Source organism: Chroicocephalus ridibundus, chromosome 16, assembly GCF_963924245.1.
Source record: "Chroicocephalus ridibundus chromosome 16, bChrRid1.1, whole genome shotgun sequence".
In the NCBI taxonomy this organism is placed as follows: Eukaryota; Metazoa; Chordata; class Aves; order Charadriiformes; family Laridae; genus Chroicocephalus; species Chroicocephalus ridibundus.
Window position 1 is genome coordinate 4,579,794 of NC_086299.1, and position 18,142 is coordinate 4,597,935.

Consider the following 18,142-nt stretch of genomic DNA (forward strand, 5'->3'; position numbering starts at 1 on the left):
AAATTCCTAGTGTTTCTCATGCAGGAACCAGCACATGAGGAAGTAATTAATGAGAGCAGGAGAAGGGAAAAAAAAAAAAAAAGAATGTGCTGAATAGAGGCAAAACTGAGACTCAAATCCCTCATCCCACAGGCTGCCTCAGTCCTCAAGATGCAGACAAAAGACATTCCAGCTCCTGACAAACAGCCTGAAGAGATGCTGAAGCATTCAACGACCCCCCAGGACATTTATGTAAAGAAAGAGTTGGACAGTAAGGCCGTCTGACGCACACCGTCTATTTAGTGTAGGTGGCGTGTCTCTTGAACTGAGGATATGTGAATCAGTGACAAGATTATCCCTGCTCCTACATACCAATGATCCATGGCACACATCGGCTGCATAAAGCATCACATTAGTGGTATTCTGGTTTCCAGCAAGAGCTCAGCAGTAAATCTCGGCTATTTTCTGTTCGGTCTGGAATAATCAGTTAATTCATTAAAGAAAGTATGTAATTTTTTCTGGAACTTGTGCTCGGAGCCAGGACTGTTAGCCAAATCACCCGATTTCCAGTAGGCGAGTCTCACCCTTGCTCTGGCAGACACCTCAAACAGCATACCAAATCAACTTAAAATGTTTGCAAAAAAAATCTTTAGTTACTTAAGACAAATCATAACCTTACAGGAATGCTGTGCCTCAGTTTTCCCATCTGCAAATTAGGGGACACTAATGTGTATCATGCCACTCAGCTGTTTCCCAGCAGTACTGTAAAGCTCATTTGATGTACATTTATAAAACTGTGCATGATTCTTGGAGGGGAATTGCTACTGAAGAATTAATTGTTATGATTGTTGCTTATTCCCCAGATGCTTGAAATATGGAACTTGGCAGAATTCCGGAGGAAGTATTGTTGTGAGATCAGATAAGAGATGAGCCGACCCGACAGTCGGGCTGTTGGTGTAGGCAAGATTCATTATAAACCCGGGGGTCTTAAATAGTAGGTCTAAGCTCAGAACACGGGCAAGGCTCCAGAAAGCTTTGTCTGTCCCATGAAGTATGCAATCATAGAGTAGTTTGAGTGGGAAGGGAATTTTAAAGGTCATGTAGTCCAACCCCCCTGCAATGAGCAGGGACATTTTTGACTAGATCAGGTTGCTCCGAGCCCCGTCCAACCTGACCTTGAATGTTTCCAGGCATGGGGACGTATGACTGTTCCCTCCTGTTCCTGCCATCTGCTAATGACACAGCTGTGCATCACACACCTGGATAAAACAAGTTGGGCTCTGCCAGAAGAGAAGAGCCCACATTTAGGGCAGCTGAAGGGAGAGGCTAAGCTGCCTTACAACACCTTGAAAAAGCCTAATTCGTCTTACACCCTTCTCTTTGTACTGTCCTCACGCCTTTATCAACTCACGTTTTCCTGAGAAGAAACCCCTGCTCTTAAAAACCTTAAGCTTTTAAAGAAATCATTGGAAGATGTCCTCCTTGGTAATTAATCCAGGTGCCCCTCATCTGTTAGCGACATGTGCCAGCAGCAGAGGCTGGGGGTTTGTCAGTTGAGAGTAGGGAGGGGAAAACAAACACGTGGGAGAGGCTGGTGGCTGGAGTCTGCTGGGGGGGACGCACACCCACCCACCCACCCACCGCGGAGGGGTCGGCAGGCAGCGGGGGAAGGCGGCGCGGTGGGGGGAGACACCCCTACGCCAGCCCCGGGGCGATGCTCGCCCTCCCCCGGGAGGGCTGGGCACCGGGGTCCCCTCGGGGGACCCGGCCCCCAACCTCGGGGGCTGTGGGTCGCTGCGGCCCCCCCCCCGCCCGGTCCCTGCCCGCCGCCGCCGCTCCCCCCCGCGGAGGGCGGACCCGCCGCATCCCGGATGCCGCCGCCGGTTTCCTGGCCCGTTTCCCGGTCAGGGAAACGCTTTACGGAGCGCCGCGGGGAGGGGGCAGAAGGGTTTCTCGTCCCGCCGGCTTATTTTTTCCGGTCGGTGCTCCATAGGAGGAGGTGGGAAGAAGGAAACGCGGCGGTACCCCCCCACCACCCCCCACCCCCTCGCCCCCCCCCCCCCCCCCCTTCCCGTCCCCCCTCCCTCCACTGCAGCACATGGGAAGCAAAAGTTTTCCTTCTCCTCCTCTCTCCCCTCCGCCGGTTCCCCTCGTCCTCCGCCCAGGCAGCCCCGAGCGAGCGGCCCCCGGGGCCGGTCCCCCGGCTGAAGGATGCGTCTGCCGGTCCCTCGGCCGCTGCTCTCGGACACCGGTGCCGTGCCGCGCTTCTCTCCCGCGGGCAACGAGGAATAAAAGGGCGCCGGAGGGTCTTTTGCTTCCCCGAGGGCTGGAAAGGAGCGAAGGCGAGACTTTGATCGCGTCTTGCAGAGGGATCTGCGAATTTGCGGAGGAAAAGGGGGTGTTGGGGTAGGGGAATAATCAGATGCTTTAGCGGCGCCGGAGAGGCAGTGCTACATCGTTTTGCTTCGGCCCCATCATGGGTACCGGCATGTGTTCGAGGAGGCAGAAGGGGCTTCTGCAGACCGGGTTTTGCCTGGTGACTGTGGCGTGTTTGGGCTCGGGAGTTTTCATGTACAGCCACTTGCAGCAAAAGGTGCGGAACGCTGAAGCCCTGGCCCAGAAATACAAGCAGCAGCAGGAAGCGCTGTCTGCCCAGCTCCAAGGTGAGTGACCTGCTCTCTCTGTGAGCATCGCGCTCTCTGAACTTCCCTCTCTCCCAACATTACCTGCCGCTGCTCTTGCCGCGCAGCCCAGCGCCAAGCGGGGTGCCTTCGTGCAGCGAGGTTCGGCCTTTTGCTTTAAAGAGCTCTAAGAAGACGCTGTCGCCTAATTCCTTCCCCCCTTTGCTGTCTAGGATTAGAATAGCCTTGAATCGCAGCAGCAAGGGGAACGGAGTGTGCCGGATCGGCGAGTTCAGCTGCGTCACATCTATTCCATTTCTTCTCCCTGTCGTTCCTTTTGGCCGTAAAGATTAGTCCTGTGTCATCCTAAACGTGAAGCGGTAGAAACGCAAACAGGACTTAGAGAGGCAGGTTGGGCAGGCTCGGAGATGTGGCTACGCTCTCTAACCTGCAGGAACGTCTGTCCGGAAAGTAAATAGGGAGGCAAAGGGTCCTTTAGGAAAGTTTGCCATCATACTGTCTGCTGCCCGTTGTCTTTGCAAGGAAACACACCTAGCTGCTTAAGAGATTGATCTGTGACTGGAAAAGTCTTGCCAGCTTGTTTGGGGCTGATAGATGCTGCAGCACAGAGCTCCCTAAAAAGGGGGGGGGGAGGAGGAGGAAGAATTGGCTTTTCTGAGCCTGCTGACCAGCACTCAGTTCCTCTGGCAAGAGCTGCCAGAAGACCGGAAAGCAAGCATAATATGTATATTCCCCCTCTCCCCCCTCATTTCTCCTCCTTACATAGTCTGAGTGTGGGAGAATGACATTTTAATCCCATGGAGAGATCCCAGTAGGGAAGGCTGAGGACACATCTTACGCCGTTGCTGAACTCTTACCTTCTTTGCTTAGTCTGTCATTCTAGCCTTACTGCCTCTGCCAAAGCTCCGTTTCCATCACCTTCCACTAGATTTGGAGTGTCCGGAGGGATTTGCTGAGCTCCCTGTTGGGAGGTTTGGTGGGAATCCACTTTTCGGTAGCCAGCAGTTGTGTGAGCAATGCTGGAGGATGGGTTGGTTCTGGAGTTCCCACAGAATTAATTTTCTGTGGACAAAATATTGTTTGCCTGTAGTTCTGGTGACTCAAGGTCAGGAGATTCATCTAACACTTTTTTTTTTTAGATTACAGTGTTTAAATCAAGAGTTCTTCCTCAGACAGAAATCAAATAGAGGGTATCCATTAAGACCTCTGTTGACGTATCCAGTGACATTGTTTCTATAGCCCGTATTTCCGGGGAATTCTGCACATCTGTGACTCAATACATGTGCCTCTTAGGGTTAATTATTTTCCGGTGGGTTTGTGTGCAGTGTTGTGATGCAAACGTAATGTCTTGCTCAGGGCTGTGTGTATTTCTATCTGAAAACTGGGAAAGCAAAGTGTGGTGAATGTGTTTTGTTTATCTCTCAAGGAAACATGCTTTAAAAAAAACAATCAATCTTGTGAATTGATCTAGTGTGTGTTTATGTTCACTGCTATTATCGTTACGTTTTGGTTCCATTTCTTCTTACTCTATCACAAAGCAGTCAAACAGCTCCAGCTCCTAATGTGTCGCAGGGTCCCAGCCACAGCGATTTCCACCTGCACCCTGAGCTTCTGAGATGCAAAGACCAGCAGAGCAGAAGTTAGCCCACATTCCTTTCTGGTGTGTCAGCATCCCTTGCTTCTCTTGGAGAGAGGGGCTGGTTGATCGGAGAATAAGATGACAGCGGTAGCCTCAGGGAACCCCGGTTTTGGGAAGAGCAGGCGCAAGCAAACAACTGAGACAGGCTCACAATATTTTTTTCCACCCAAATATGTTTGGATGGCAGAGCTGTAGCCTGTTGCTGGGGTTTCTAACCCTCCATCAGTCCTCCCATTCCTAAATACAGTTGTTGCCATGGATACCCTTTTTATTTTGAGAAGACACTTACTTGTCCAACAATTTTAACAAAGGCAAAGCTTCTTTTTGGATTTGGCTGGTGGGAGAAGCCTAGCGACTGGCGGATAGGAGCCATGTCCGTGGAAGTCTGTGAGCGCAGTGGTATCTTGCACACACGGCCGTGGCTCTGGTGCTGTCGCCTCGCAGCGCTGCTCCCTGCGGCGCTTCGGTGGGGAGTCAGGGCTCCACCCCTGCCCCTCTGAGCGCTTGTTGCGTGACTTTAATCGCCATGTCTGATTTTTGCCTTTCCAGCTCTACAAAAGGAGGACGTGTCACTCTGAGGTGGAATTCAGTACTGTTTAACTAGTGCTTCAGGTGTCTCCTTTCAGCCATCCGGTATTTCCTACCCTGCTTGTATCCGAGTACAGTATGTGGTTAATGCTGCTGGTAGCCTCTGTAAATAAAGCTTGAAAGCGTAAGGCTGGGCCAAGAGTTGAGTGAAGGGGAAAAGGAAAGCAAGCGGAGGAGGGAGCGGAGCACTGCCTGTCCCATGGGCTGTCTTCTGCTGCCTGCACGCGGGGAAATGGATCTCATCGACTCTCTTAAAATAAGATCAAAGCAGCTGCTGACTTTGTGGAGTAAAACACATGGTGTGAGAAGAAAAAAGGGAGGTATTGTTGTGTGCGTGACTGTGTCCAACCTCTTGCACGGTGGCTAGTAGCCCCTGTCCCGGCCAGCTCTTGCTGCTGCACGCAGAGGTGGCTGTTTGCTGTGACCCAGTAGACCCTCTTTTAGTATTGTGGTCCACATGGGATCCAGGAGGAAACATCTGCTTGGCTTTTCTGTCCCTCCATCTCTTCTGTTTCTGCAGGGTGGGGTTGGAGGCATGCCTAAAAGTGCCTGGAGACACCTTGCCGAATACTGGTCTCCCCCTTGTGGGCTGTGATTTGGGGGGCTCGTGCTGCACCATGAGGGGCAGAGGGGATTAGGGACAGTCTGGCAGGCTGTGACCCGGGGTGCACTTCAGATAAATCTGCTCTGTCTCGGCCCCCACCCCAAACTCCTGCCATGCTGAGTTGTGTAGCAGGTGGCTTTGAGCGAAGTGTTGCTTTGCCACCTCCCCCTTCCCGTAGGTGTGTGCCTGCGTACGTGTGAGCGTGCTGCTGCCTGGGGGTTCTGAGGGAAACCAGGGAGACTTTATTTCGGTCAGTTCATGAACAAATGGCACCCTTTGAACAGATGGGAAGGAAGGGTGCATTTCCAGTACCATCCCCTTCTGTCTGATGTTCCTGATGTGACCAGACAAGGGCACATCAAACTGCTGTCTGGGATGGAGGAATTTTCTGTCTCGGAACAGGCTGAGCATGGGAATGCAGCACCCCTGTTCATACCATTGGGTGTCTTTTACCCAATCTGTCCTTCCTTGGCCATCTCTCTGGATCAGAGATGGAGCTACGATGAGTCTGGCTTTGGTTCTGCTCCCCTTGTCCCTTGCTCTGGATGATTCTTGAGCCCGAGTGACTGGTGCCATGGGTGATTACTTGTGATGTGACTGGATGGAGGCTGGCGGGAGTACTTGACGCTTCTAAGAAGGAGAGCCACAGAGAAGAAAGCTTTTTCTGGGTGGTTAGCTATGAGCAGGGATGGAGCACGGTGCAGTCTGGAAGGTGGTGTTGGTCTCTGTGCTGAGAGCTGCTCGGAGCTGTCAGCCACGGGCAGCGTGACGACTCTTTCCACAGTATCTTCTGTTGGCATAGAAGTGGCCTGTGAGCTGTGAACTGTGTGTAGTCTTAGCAGGACCAGAGCAGCAAATCCGACGCCATGAGAGCAGGGAGCCAGCATGCATTGGTGGCTTGCCCAGGCAGGGGTAAAATGAACCCACTTGAACAGAAGGAGAGTAAAACCTGGGGCTGTTGGCAAGGCTGGAATTACTCTCCCTTTATGGATCTCAGACTTTTCCCTGGCAGGTGTTTATCTCAGCACTCTGGGGTATATGAGGCAACCCCTTCACACAATCACCCTGTTTTCCGTGGTCATCCAAACGGAGAACGAGCCTGTGGAAGGCGTGACCTGTTATTCTTTCACAAAGGCAAGGCACTGCCAGGGGTTTCATTGTTTCTGCAGTTCAAGTTCTGCATTTTAGCTCACTTGGCAGCAGGTGACGGTGCTTTAGTGCTGAATTCTGGCTGAATTCCCGCCTGGATTTAGACACTGACCACCCTCCATTCTCTCTTGTAATTGCAGATTGTTAAAGGCTTCCTGGCTTCCTGTCCTCTGGAGCTATACAGTGCCATTTTGGTCTGCTGAGCTGTTGCTCTATCCCACCACAAAGATGAGCAGGGAGCGCTTTATGCCGCACTTACTCGCTGCTTTGCATAAAGCTGAACCCACCTTTTCTGGGGCCTGGGGGAATGGCAGGAGAGATTACAACTTTTTTTTCTAGTCACTGGAGGTTATTTCAGCTTGTCTTGCTTATTAAAAAAGCGTCAGGAGAGCCAGATTTTTGTGTCCTAAATTTCTGAATAAACAGGGTATGATATGGAGCTGTTCCTGAAGACTCTTCTGCTTCGCGGTGCTTGCGTTGGGATTTGTGGTTACAAGTGTTAGCACAAGCTATAGATGCTTTCCTGTGCTTTAGTTTCCCATTTACTATGTGAGATCAATAGCACCTGGTCGCTTGGGGTCATCTGAGCAGGCCTTTTCTACACAAAATAGTTATTTATTTGCCTGGTCCTGTGCTGAGAGTGCTTGGCTTTTTTGAGTGAGGCTGTAGTTGTTCAACTTGCCTCCTGTGGGAGGCCATGCGCTTTGCTGTTCTGGGTGGTGGAGCACAACGGTGCTGGCAGGGACGCTGCTCGCTGGGTTCCTCGGCTGCAGGGACCCGGAGAGGCGGGTAACCTGCCTGTGTGGGGTGAGCTTCTAACCCTGGTCATAGGGTTTCAGTATACACAGGTTACTAGAAAATGCAATTAAGTGCCTGCAGGAGAAACTCCAACACCGAGGGGTTCCTCCAAGCCCAGAACCGCTGAGGCAAATGCAGACTGGAAGCTCAGAGTACATGAAAGACCCGGTAAAGCCTGTGAATTGCTGGGCATCCATAATAGTCCCAGCAGGCGTGACATTTCACTGCTGGTGTGAGGTTCCCATCACATCAAAGGCTTGTCCTCAGGTGCTCTGCTAGATAAGACTGCAAGAGAGATGCTTGTGGCAGAAACACGAGCTCCCAGAGCTCGCAAATCTTTTGGGAAGTGGCTGATGTTCTTAGAGATGACAACTTCATTGAACAAGGCCTTTTAGCGTGTAGTAAAGAAGCACCCACAGTCTCTGTGCTGAGCTGGGCTGGGGAAGCCCTCGGGGCGACATCTGAGTAGTCTGCGGGGAAAAGTGTTTCTAAAAATAAAGCTGTTGTGAAGTAGACATTTGGACAGCTGCAGTGTTGGGCTTGCTGCTTACCAATGTGCTCAGCAGGGCTAAAAATCCTTCCAGATTGAAAACAAATATTTCTGCCGTAACGGTTTGGGGAATATGGGAGTTTCCTCACTCCACAGGAAAATATTAACAAAGTGGCCCAGCCCAGGGGAAGCATCTTCACTGTTGGGATGTCCGTCTTTGTTAACGAGGGAAGGTGACAAAGAGAAGGAAGGAGGTGGCCTGGCTGGTGACAAGAGGAATTCCTGACCTAGGACACTGGCCCTTCCTGCTCCCTGAGGGAGGTCAAAAGTGACAGAGGGAATTAGGTGGGTCAAGGGCAACAGCTTGGGTGGGAGTGTGTGCCTGGGGAACGGCTCCTCGGCCTGGGGCGGGACTGAGCTTTGTACGTGAGTTTTAGGCTGGCAGAGCCTAAAACACAGTCCTTGGACCTGCAGGGTCTAAAACCAGTAGTCTGTGAAAAGCCAACGTGTCTGTCTTGTCCTGCTGAAGCCTTGGTTTCAGGACGGGAAGAGTCACTGCACTGCCTGGAGGCGCTGAAGTCACTCCACAGGGGACAATGGGATACCAAGATGTTTGGATTCACTTTGTGTCTTAAAGCCAGACCCTCCGTATCTAGGCTGCTTGCCTACCTGGCTACCTGGGTAGTGGCCCACAAGGCTTAGGGAGCAGTTCTACGTTCTGCAAAACCCTTTACCAGCACTTTACCATGCCTGGCTTCCTTAATCACTTCTTCTTTTTCCCCCTGATTTGCTCAGGCACTCAGATGTTGCTGGAGATCACTGTAAATATTAACAGATCCACTGCTGGTAAACCAAAGTATTGCAAAAATCCCAAGCTCGGATCTAGCCAATATCATGAGCTTGGCTTCAAAATCACGGAGTTAAACCACGTGGAGGTTCTTTTTCTGCACAGAAAAGGCATTTCCAGGTGGGAAGAAAAACACCAGTCATTTTGAGGGTCCTGGTAACGCCACCAGACTTGGATTTGTTGTGATCCAACAGAAGAGAAATATGTGATAGTGAACCAGGCTTTTAAAGGAGCCGGGTAAAATGATTAGACTGTTTTCTCAGGTCTGCTCTGTGTGAAGTTGCAGGGGGATGTGGCTCGTAAAGGTGAGGAATGCTTCCCTTGAATGCCCAGCTTTGATTAAAAAGCTCTTGAAGAATGGTCATGGCAGCAGTGCTTTGCTGCCTGGTGAAATTAGAGTCTTCCATGCACTTAGTGTAATTAGGAGACCTGCTGTGAGGAAGAGACAGTCTGGAAATGCAAGGAATAGTTGTCGTTTTGCAGTGCAGAAGGAAGAGGTGAGGCTGTGAGTTCTGAACCGGGTGGCTTGAATTCCCTGCCTGGGGAGAGATGGGTGGGCAGCAGAGAAAGTGTTTTTTCTTTGGGTGTTTTTTATGTTTCTTTTTCCTTCAGGGGCTACAGAGTTGTCAGACTTGCAGGTGGTAGAGCAAGGAAGGACTATTCTGATCACAAAGCTTGATTCTTGTGTAGTTCCTACCTCAGCCTTGCAGTTCCTGGATGATCTCTAGTATTGTTTAGAAAAATGTCCTAGCCTGACTTTTAGGGTGCTAGAACTGCCTACGAGCTCTCCTCTACATATATATTGAGAGCAACACCCGCACTACCATAGGCTTGGTGCTGCTGCTGATCAACACTGTAAAATATTAGATACATGTGTATGTTTTTTGTATCTTATTTCCCCAGATTGTAGTGCCTGCTCTCAGGCAGCAAATCACCTGTTAATGAAGGACATAGAATCATGGTTGGAGTTGGAAGGGACCTTAAAGATCATCCAGTTCCAACTCCCTGCCCTGGGCAGGGACACCTCCCACCAGCCCAGATTGCTCCAAGCCCCGTCCAACCTGGCCTTGAACCCCTCCAGGGACGGGGCAGCCACAGCTTCTCTGGGCAACCTGGGCCAGGGGCTCACCCCCCTCACAGCAAAGAATTTCTTCCTACATACGCTGCCTTTGCGGCTCCTCTGTGACCTGAGTGGAGCTGGTGTGTTCACTGGCAGTGAGAGCACGAGTCACCTGGGGCTCTTGGCTTGGCAAGATTTCAACAAGGAACGGGTTAGCGCATGTATTATGCATGCAAATATCATCCCACTTTGTTTGTTTTCCTGGAGACTGCATCATGGCACGACTTGCCCCCAAAGATCGTGGCACTGGGGGCAAGTTTCTGTTATTGCCCCTCCCCTCTGGATTGCTGCCCAGTGCCATTCTGGGATGGTGGCAGCCTCTGCGGAGGGGATGGGGAGCCTGTTGCAGCCGAGTGCTGGGACTGGGCGAAAGCTCTTGGTTAGCGTTCGGATGGCAGAGTGGATTAAAGTCACCATCCATCAGGAAGCTTCTCTGGCACTTGCATTTGTCACGTGGCTGCTGTACGAAGCAGCCTCATCCCTCTCCCTTCTCAGCCCCTGCGCGGAGTACGGATGCTCTTTTGTGCGTAATGGGCGAGGGAGCTGCTTGGCTCGCTCTTCCTTAGTGGCCTGAGGGCCGGTTAATGGTTGGGTTGTGGAAGGGGAGAAAATATCTCTCCTGCATGCTGCTGATGCCTTTGCAGAGCAGATGACCTGGAAGGCTCTGAGCCTGGGAGTGCGCTTGGCCCACAAATACACAACTGAGCCACTGCACACTAACGCCCCTCCTGGGCTTTGCAGCTTAAACTCTAAAGGAAAACCTGAGTGCAAATACAGGGTGACAGACTGGTGTGTTGTATCGGGAATAGCCATTGTCTCTAGTCCAGCTGTCCCCACCCTGCTGCAGACCTTATCCGTTCACAGTTGACAAAGGTGCAGACAGCTTGTAGCTGGACCTGACCCTTTCACTGTCTAGGACTTCGGGTGTCTGTGGGTATTTCGGGACCGGTGATTTGCTTGGTCTGGATTTTACACACGAGCTGCTGTGTGCTCAAGCCGAGAAACCCAGAGCGATGCGGGCCATTCAAAACAGCAAAGGCTCTTTTGCCCCCGTCCGCTCTCCTGGGCACTTGCTGGCACTTTCCAGTCCATGGCAGGATTTGAGGTCCACGTGTCTCATGACCTGCGAGAGGCCTGTTTTGGGGAAAAGAATACGTGGGAAGGAATTTCAGGGTTTATCTCATGCTCTGCCTCTTTCTGCTTCCCTAGTTGTGTATGAGCACAGATCCCGGCTAGAACGATCCTTGCAGAAGGAGCGAGGGGAACACAAGAAGACGAAGGAAGGTGAGTCTCTTGGCCGGCCAGCCCTCCAGCTGTCCTCTGGGGAGATGTCTGGCTTGTACCCAAAGCATTTTCTGCCTTCAGGGCCGTGTCTGGGTGTTACTGAATGCTCCCGGGTGAGACTCATCCCTGGTGTGTACTTAGGGAATGGTTAACTGACTTGTCCATTGCCCACAGGCAAAAGGTTCCGTTCTCTCATATTCCTACATGTGTCCTCAGTCTAATCTGTGAGTAACAGTACCCATGATGTGGTGTTTGAGCACGTCAAGTGACAGCTAAACCTGGCACTAGATCGTGCTTTTTTTTTTTTTTCTTGGAAATATGTAAACTTTCTTGTAAAAGCGATGTGATGATGCTGAGCTCTGCAAGTGCTTAATAATATCAGCATCACTGCACTCGTAATACGTGGACAATACAGCCTGTCAGCTCCTTTAAAGTTGATGTACAAAAGGACACAGGCATATGTAGGATATTTTAAGACCATGAAATACAAGAGGAAGTAGAAAGGGAATAGATTAGCTCCTGTACCTTTCAGTGGAGTAGAGTGCTTGGGTGTCAGACCCCTTTGCACCTGATTATTGGCAACTTAATGGCTCGGGTTTTATCTTCAAATCTGGTCCGTGGAGGAACATCCCTGCTCCTTACTCCTACATGCACTGTGTTTCTGGAAATGCTGACGTACGGCACCCAGGTTTGGCTGTAGCTAGGTGGCTACATAGCTAAGGGAGAACCTGCATTTCTGCCTCTTCATTTATTTGGTGGGAACTAACTGAGAAAATGAAGCTTCAATGACATTAAAATGTAGCCATTTGTGTGCTGAAGTAGGCAGTCACTGATGCACTTGCCTATAGAATGGGAAAGGAAGGACATTTGGGCCAGTTTAGGTGGGTGGACACCTCTCGTGGAAAACACTTCGCTACCGTCTTTCTGAGGGCATGGAGTGGAGCCCCCCAGAAGCATCTGCATTCCAGCTTGTGGAGTTGCAGCCTTTTGCTCAGCAAGGGGCTGACTTCCTCCTTCCCTCCACCCACCAAAATATAAATCAGATCCTTGTTAAATTCCAGCTCATTGAATTGTCTTCTCTTCTTCCCTTTCTAGATTTTTTAGTGTATAAGTTAGAAGCTCAGGAAGCTCTCAACAAGGAGAAGGTAGGTATGGTTTATTCCTCAAAGTGTGTGTGTAATCATGGTAAAGATTTTTCTAGCACCGCTGTGCTGCTGTCTGGAAGGCGTGGAAGACTACGAGTGTGTATGGTATGAGATGAACTTTGGCTGACTCCACCTTGCAAGGCCGTTGGTGTGTGAGGATTTGCTTCATCGTGGCGGAAGACTGTGTTGTGCTGGAGCTCTTCTGCCTGTCCTCCCACGTGTGACAGCCGAGTAGGTGCCCTGACTGTCAGCTCCCGGTGTAGCAGGGAGTCCCGGGCTGCAGTCTGGGAAGAGAGTTGCTGTTCCGTGGTGCAGAAGGGTCCTGGGGAAACTGAATGCAAGGCACTCCACAGGGAACATGGAGAAGAAAGGCCATGGTGGTGTTGGAGAAAGCATATCCATTGTTTTCTGTCTCCAGGGTCTGTCAAATGATTTCCACTAGCCTGTGGACTTCTCATTCGGCAGGGAAAAGAAGGAATCTTCAGTGAGGGTTAGGAAGAAATGCATCCCCAGGTTACAGTCTGTCACATTCACTTGAAGTTATAAGGCTGGTTTTGTTCCTTTCTCGGAGCATCTGTTGGTGTGATGCTGGAGAAGAGGAATTGCTTTTACCCTGCTCGTCTGTGGGTGGATGGCATCCTGGTACAGAAAGGAACTGGTGGATGAATATCTGAATACTCTAATGGCTGGGCAGCTCGCTTGCGATTTGTGCTCGTAGTATTTCATACCGTATTGACTATTTATCATAGAAGTTAAATTGTGGGTTGTAGTGGAAATCTCTGCATGGTGGTTAGTCTGCACTTCCGTGGCGCTGCTTAGTGCCTCGGCCGTGTTGCTTTAAGCTTCCCAAACACGGATCCCAGCGGATGGTTGTAAACCTGCGTGTAATGGGAAAAGCTGCTGCACGTTGCCCCTCGGGTGCCGCTACTGCTGTGGGAAAAAGTGCCGGTTTGAGGCAGGTTTGGTGGCCAGCCCAGCCCAAACCGTGACAGGACTCAGCCTTTGAGCACGGGTGGCCGGTGACTTCCCCACCGGCGGTGTTGAGACGCTGGTGGTGCAGTGAAGACGGTACCCTGGGGACGAAGGGGAAGAGCATGTCCCTTAGCAAGGCATAACCTGATCTGTTAAACTGCTGCAGACCCCTCGTGGACACACGTAAATCCCTCTCTGCTGCTGGTTTGTGTCAGTCGAGCTTAGTTTGATAGCTGTATGTAGTTACAGGAGTTTGCTTTAGGCTTACTCAATCTCTTAGTGAACAATTTTTTTTTTGTTAAATGGTGCAAATTCTGTGCGTAGGCGAAAGCTGTGGTGCTGCCTGCCTCCCCCTCAGCCGCTGCAGAACGCTCAGCCTGCTTTGGGGGGGTCTTACCGTGCAAAACTCTTTCAGTGCTGGTCCTGCCCTGGATAACGAACGGGAAACTGGGGAAAAACAACTCTGAATGGGAATTGAGAGAGTGCAATTAATTAGCTGGTGGCTAGGTTATTTTGAAAGGGTTCTTTTCCAGCCGTCCTCACGTTGTCCCAGAGCGGGGTCGTTTACCCAGTGTGCAGATGCCAATATACACACAGAGTTACGGGTATTATTTATTTATTTTCTGCAGAGATTCCATCCTTCTAAAATATATTCTGCCTTTTTAAAAGTACATTCTGCCTTTTGAAAGCACATCAGGCTGCATGTTCTGCTGGTCACCTTGGCAGGCTTGTTCCCAGTCACCTTCCCGGACTTGTCCCAGCGCCTGCCTGTGTGGGAAGGGGCAGTCGGAACAGGCTGTTGGTGCAGTGGCTGGGTGGGTGCTCACGTGTGGGTTGGGGTTTTTTTTGTGTTTTTTTTTTTGTTTGTTTTTTTTTCCCCTGCCTTGGGTTTTTCTGGGATCTAACGGCACCTTTTTCTTTCCAGCAAGATTCTATGAACAGATACGGGGCCCTCAGCTCCCAGCACAAGATCCTGAAGGTAAGGGAGCAGTTTGGTTCCTCGTACTCCCCGGCCGCTGCGGGTCAAAGAGTGCTCCTTGGAAGGGGTCAGGGCTTTCGCTTACCAGAGGTGCCCAGGAGAGACCAAGGGCTTCCTGCAGCCAGTGCCGGCAGGAGGGAGGAGGCCGTGCAGTGGTGTTGGTCTGCATTCCTTCCTGACTATTCAGGTTCATGGGAGTTTCCTATTTATTCTGTTGGGCTTTGTGTCAGATTACAGCCTTCACCTTTTCCTCCTCTCAATGGTAGCCTTTGTGCGCTTTATCGCACAGGAGTTCTGTTGTTCAGCGTGTTCTTCTCTGGGTCTCTTGGTGTGAAAATGGGTCTATTCACTGTAGCTTGCCCTTTGGGCTAATACAATTGTATTCCAGCCCCTGTAAGAGGCTCAGAGGGGGGCGGCTTGTAGCATTTTATAGCTTATCGCATGCTCTACCTGAAGCATATCTTGATGTTAAAGTTTGCTTTTGTTAGAGCAGCGCAACTGTGGCTGGTGATGGTGGTTTTCAAATGTTTTTAGTCAGAGGGTTGGCAGTGAAATGGTAATTTAATTCTGGGATGTAGAAAGAGGGCTAGGTTCCAGCAACCCTTCGCACCGCTGGGTTGTATTTCCTGAGCAGAGCTGGACCTCCAGCTGCCTGGCTTTTTGGATTCAAACTTGGGGAAAAGGGAAGTACAGTTCTGTCTCTTGGGTATTATCCAGCACTGCGGATTCTGGGAACGCTTCGCAATAGTAACGTCCCTCTTCATAGCAACCGCAGTCTGAGCAGAATGCTCTGGTTTGCTTGTCTCAAGGGGACAGTGAGAGCATTTCGTCCTGGCTCCCTTTCTCTTGCTTCCTTTTACTGGAGGGGTGGAGAGTAATCTATTTTTAAACTACATTTACAGCTGCTGAAAGAAAGGCCGGCCCTCGGGACTGTGATGCAGTAGGTTCCTGGGCTGCTCGGGCGGTCAGCCTACCTAGCTTTGGTAGAACTGGCTGGGTCAAGAACGTTCTGCTTGTATTTAAGTTGCTTCCCTGAAAAATAATCACACGTAGCGTGTTCCAGACCTCCTGTCCGGTAACTGCAATCAAACAGCATCTTCAGATGCCTCCTAAAGTTTGCATACGTTGGTCGCAGCCATCCTTAGAAACCAGCTGGGGGTGAGGACGCTCTCTGGGCTTGATGAGCTGGACTGGGCCACGGGCGCTTTGGGTGACCTTGGTGAGGACACTTATCTCTCTCTCCGGCTTCCTGCTGCTATCCAAGGATGAACATTCCCTCCCTTGTTCCCGACTGTCAGCGGTCTGACAGACATTATGCACATCACCTGCCAGACGCAATATGGGCTAGAAATTAATTGACCTGAGCCGATGAGGACTTAAAATTCCTTTAATTGCTTAGAGTTTCTTGTTAAAATCAATTCTCACTTGCTAACGTTTGGCTTCTGAGGTGTTTAGTGTCAAAATGATTTTAGGGATTCTTTGCGGTGCTTTCTGCCGGTGGCTCTGATAAGAACTGTAAGTCCCCAATGTCTTTGAAAGCCAGAGCAGGAATCTTTTATTCTCTTTATTTTCCCCCCGATCTTGTGATCTGATTAACCTGACATCCTTGTCTCTCTCTTCGTTCTGTCTCTGGGACCCCTCCATACCGATAGCTTTTTTCCCTCTTCATTGTGTGTATTTTTGGAGCAGTTATTTCTCTCCTTTTAGTGAAGGATAATTGCTTCAGGGGAGAATGCCTGGGCCACAGATGCTTTGTTTTACTGGGGATAAACGCAATCATCGATAGCATTCAGAGGGTTTGGGGTTTTTAAAAAAGACGATGGGGTTTTTTTACAGGAAGGCTGATTGAAATTGCTGCCTGAGTCCGGAGGAGCTATTGTGTGGAAGGGCCAGGGTTCACCTGTGAGCCAATCAATCTGCATACATAATTGGTGTTGACAAACTGAATGTGGAAGGACTCTCTAGGTTACCATGGGAACCAAAAAGGAGGTGAATTCTGGTTCAATGGGTCCGAGCAAAAGGATGTCTCAGCATGTTTTGTTCTTGGGCTCTGCGAGAGGGAAGGGGAGAAGGGAACAGCTCTTCAACCCGCTTCTGTCGATGAATTCTTGGCTTGCCTGAAATAGTCTGTGGTCTTGTGAGAGTCTTGTTATCCTGGAGTTTAATGCCTGGGAGCCCCATGTTACTCTGGGGAATGTGGGCTGTCCCTAGTCTCTCTGTGTGAGAGGAGGTGGTGTCCTTGCAGAAGGTCTCCCTCCTCTTCTAGCAGCTTGGAGTGGTGGGTCGGAGAACAGCCGGGCTATCGGGAAGCAAACCGAGCGGAGAGAGCAACCTGAGTTTTCGGGTGTCCGTGTGTCCTAAGTGGCTAGCAGTACCTGCACACTGAAAGGCATTGGGAGTTAGACCTCAGCCTTGCTTAAAGGTGAACTACTCCTGTAATGCAGTGTGCAGAGTGATGCTACGTGCACCATGGAAACTATGTCCTTCAGCATGTCTGGGACTCTGGAAAAGACCTTGGATTTGTGCAGGGTTCCACAGGTATTTGGTTTGATATCAGCAAATACTGTAGCCCACATTGCTGTCACAGAGCAGGGTGTGCAGGGGAGCTGAGGAGTAGGAATAGTTCTTGGCTGTGTCCCAGAGTCTCCATCTCTTTTTTTCAGGCAGGAGTAGACTTGCCACCACCTTCTGCTTCCAGTTTAGTGGCTTCCAAGGAGACCTCCAAAACTGCTTCACAAAGCAGAGTTTAATTGGCATCTCACATCCCACCTGAAACACTGAACACAAAGAATATTTTATTGTGTCTGGGATTTCTACTGGAGGAATGAACACCTCTTCTGCCTCCCCGAGCAACTTATTAAACAGAGGCACTCAAGTAGCACTTGGCAATAGCTAAATTACTCTTCTTCTCCTTGTACTGACTATTTGTCACTTCTTTTCATATTCAGAACCAGCATGAAGATGTCAAGAAGCAGCTGCTTGACCTGCAGTTGCAGCACAACAGCTTGAAACTGGAACATCGTAAGGTGCTGGAGACCCATAGCCAGAAATATGCCCAGCTGCAGCAGGAGAAGGACAGTGAAGTCTCAAACCTGCAGGGTGAGTGTGATGGAGAGCTGAGAAAACGGCAGGCAGAGAAAGGACTGAAGAACAGAGTTCAGGAGAGGACAGTGTTTCTTCTACAGGCCCCCAGAAGGTCTGCAGACACTGTAGGAACAGTTCCGTATGACCGAGTGTGCATCACCCCAGCCCTTCCATAGCTCAACTGGAGCATCGTCCTCCCACAGGGTGGTGGTGCAGGGACAAGGGCAGCGTTAAAACTGGCCAGGCTTCCTGAGGCTGCGTCGAGGGGAGGTGAGAGATGCCCAGCAGGGCTATCGAGCGTCTGTCCCATGCGAGGGAAGCAGCTGGGATTCACAGGTGGTGTTTTTGTGTGGGAATACACACCGCAAAAGCCTCTGGCTGCTTTGGCTAACAAATGCGTTGACCAGTTGACCTTGAGTTTAACCACGCTTTGGGTTCTCTGGGGTTCAGAGACCCCTGTGCTGTCGTACTGTGTGGGGCTTCTGCCAACACCAGCACTTTCATGGTGTTATTTTAAAAGCCTGATTGACTTTTGCTGGCTGCTTACTCTTACTGCAGCTGCTACTTATCTTATTTGTGTAGAGCCAGGTAACGTAACAAATTATTGTGCCAGATGCTGGTTGTGTCCAGACCGTGAAACAGTCCATGTCCCAAGGAGGTCACACTCAAAATGGATAAGGTGATCCAAAAGTGAAAGGCAGGAGGCTGAGGCAGAGGTACGTGCCTGTGGTTCCACGGTGGGCTGGGGCAGGAACGGCAGGTTCACCCATCAGATAATGCTGCCGTTTCTCTGGTGGGGGAGTGTAAGTTATCAGAGATGCT

General features: G+C 50.6%; 1 protein-coding gene across 3 annotated transcripts in view; it reads left to right on the plus strand.

Annotated features, from left to right (window-relative positions):
- Nucleotides 1–1,726: 1,726 nt before the first annotated feature.
- LOC134524044 (Golgi integral membrane protein 4-like) overlaps nt 1,727–18,142 on the plus strand; it is a 39,859-nt gene continuing 23,443 nt past the window's right edge. For 2 of the 3 annotated variants that reach the window (XM_063353677.1, XM_063353675.1), the window contains exons 1-5: nt 2,062–2,642; nt 11,066–11,140; nt 12,236–12,285; nt 14,183–14,236; nt 17,185–17,335. In XM_063353677.1, the coding sequence (XP_063209747.1) occupies nt 2,456–2,642; nt 11,066–11,140; nt 12,236–12,285; nt 14,183–14,236; nt 17,185–17,335 (517 nt within the window). In that variant the 5' untranslated portion in view covers nt 2,062–2,455. Of the gene's footprint in view, nt 1,979–2,061; nt 2,643–11,065; nt 11,141–12,235; nt 12,286–14,182; nt 14,237–17,184; nt 17,336–18,142 lie in introns of those variants that run through there. The other variant, XM_063353676.1, reaches the window with a different exon arrangement.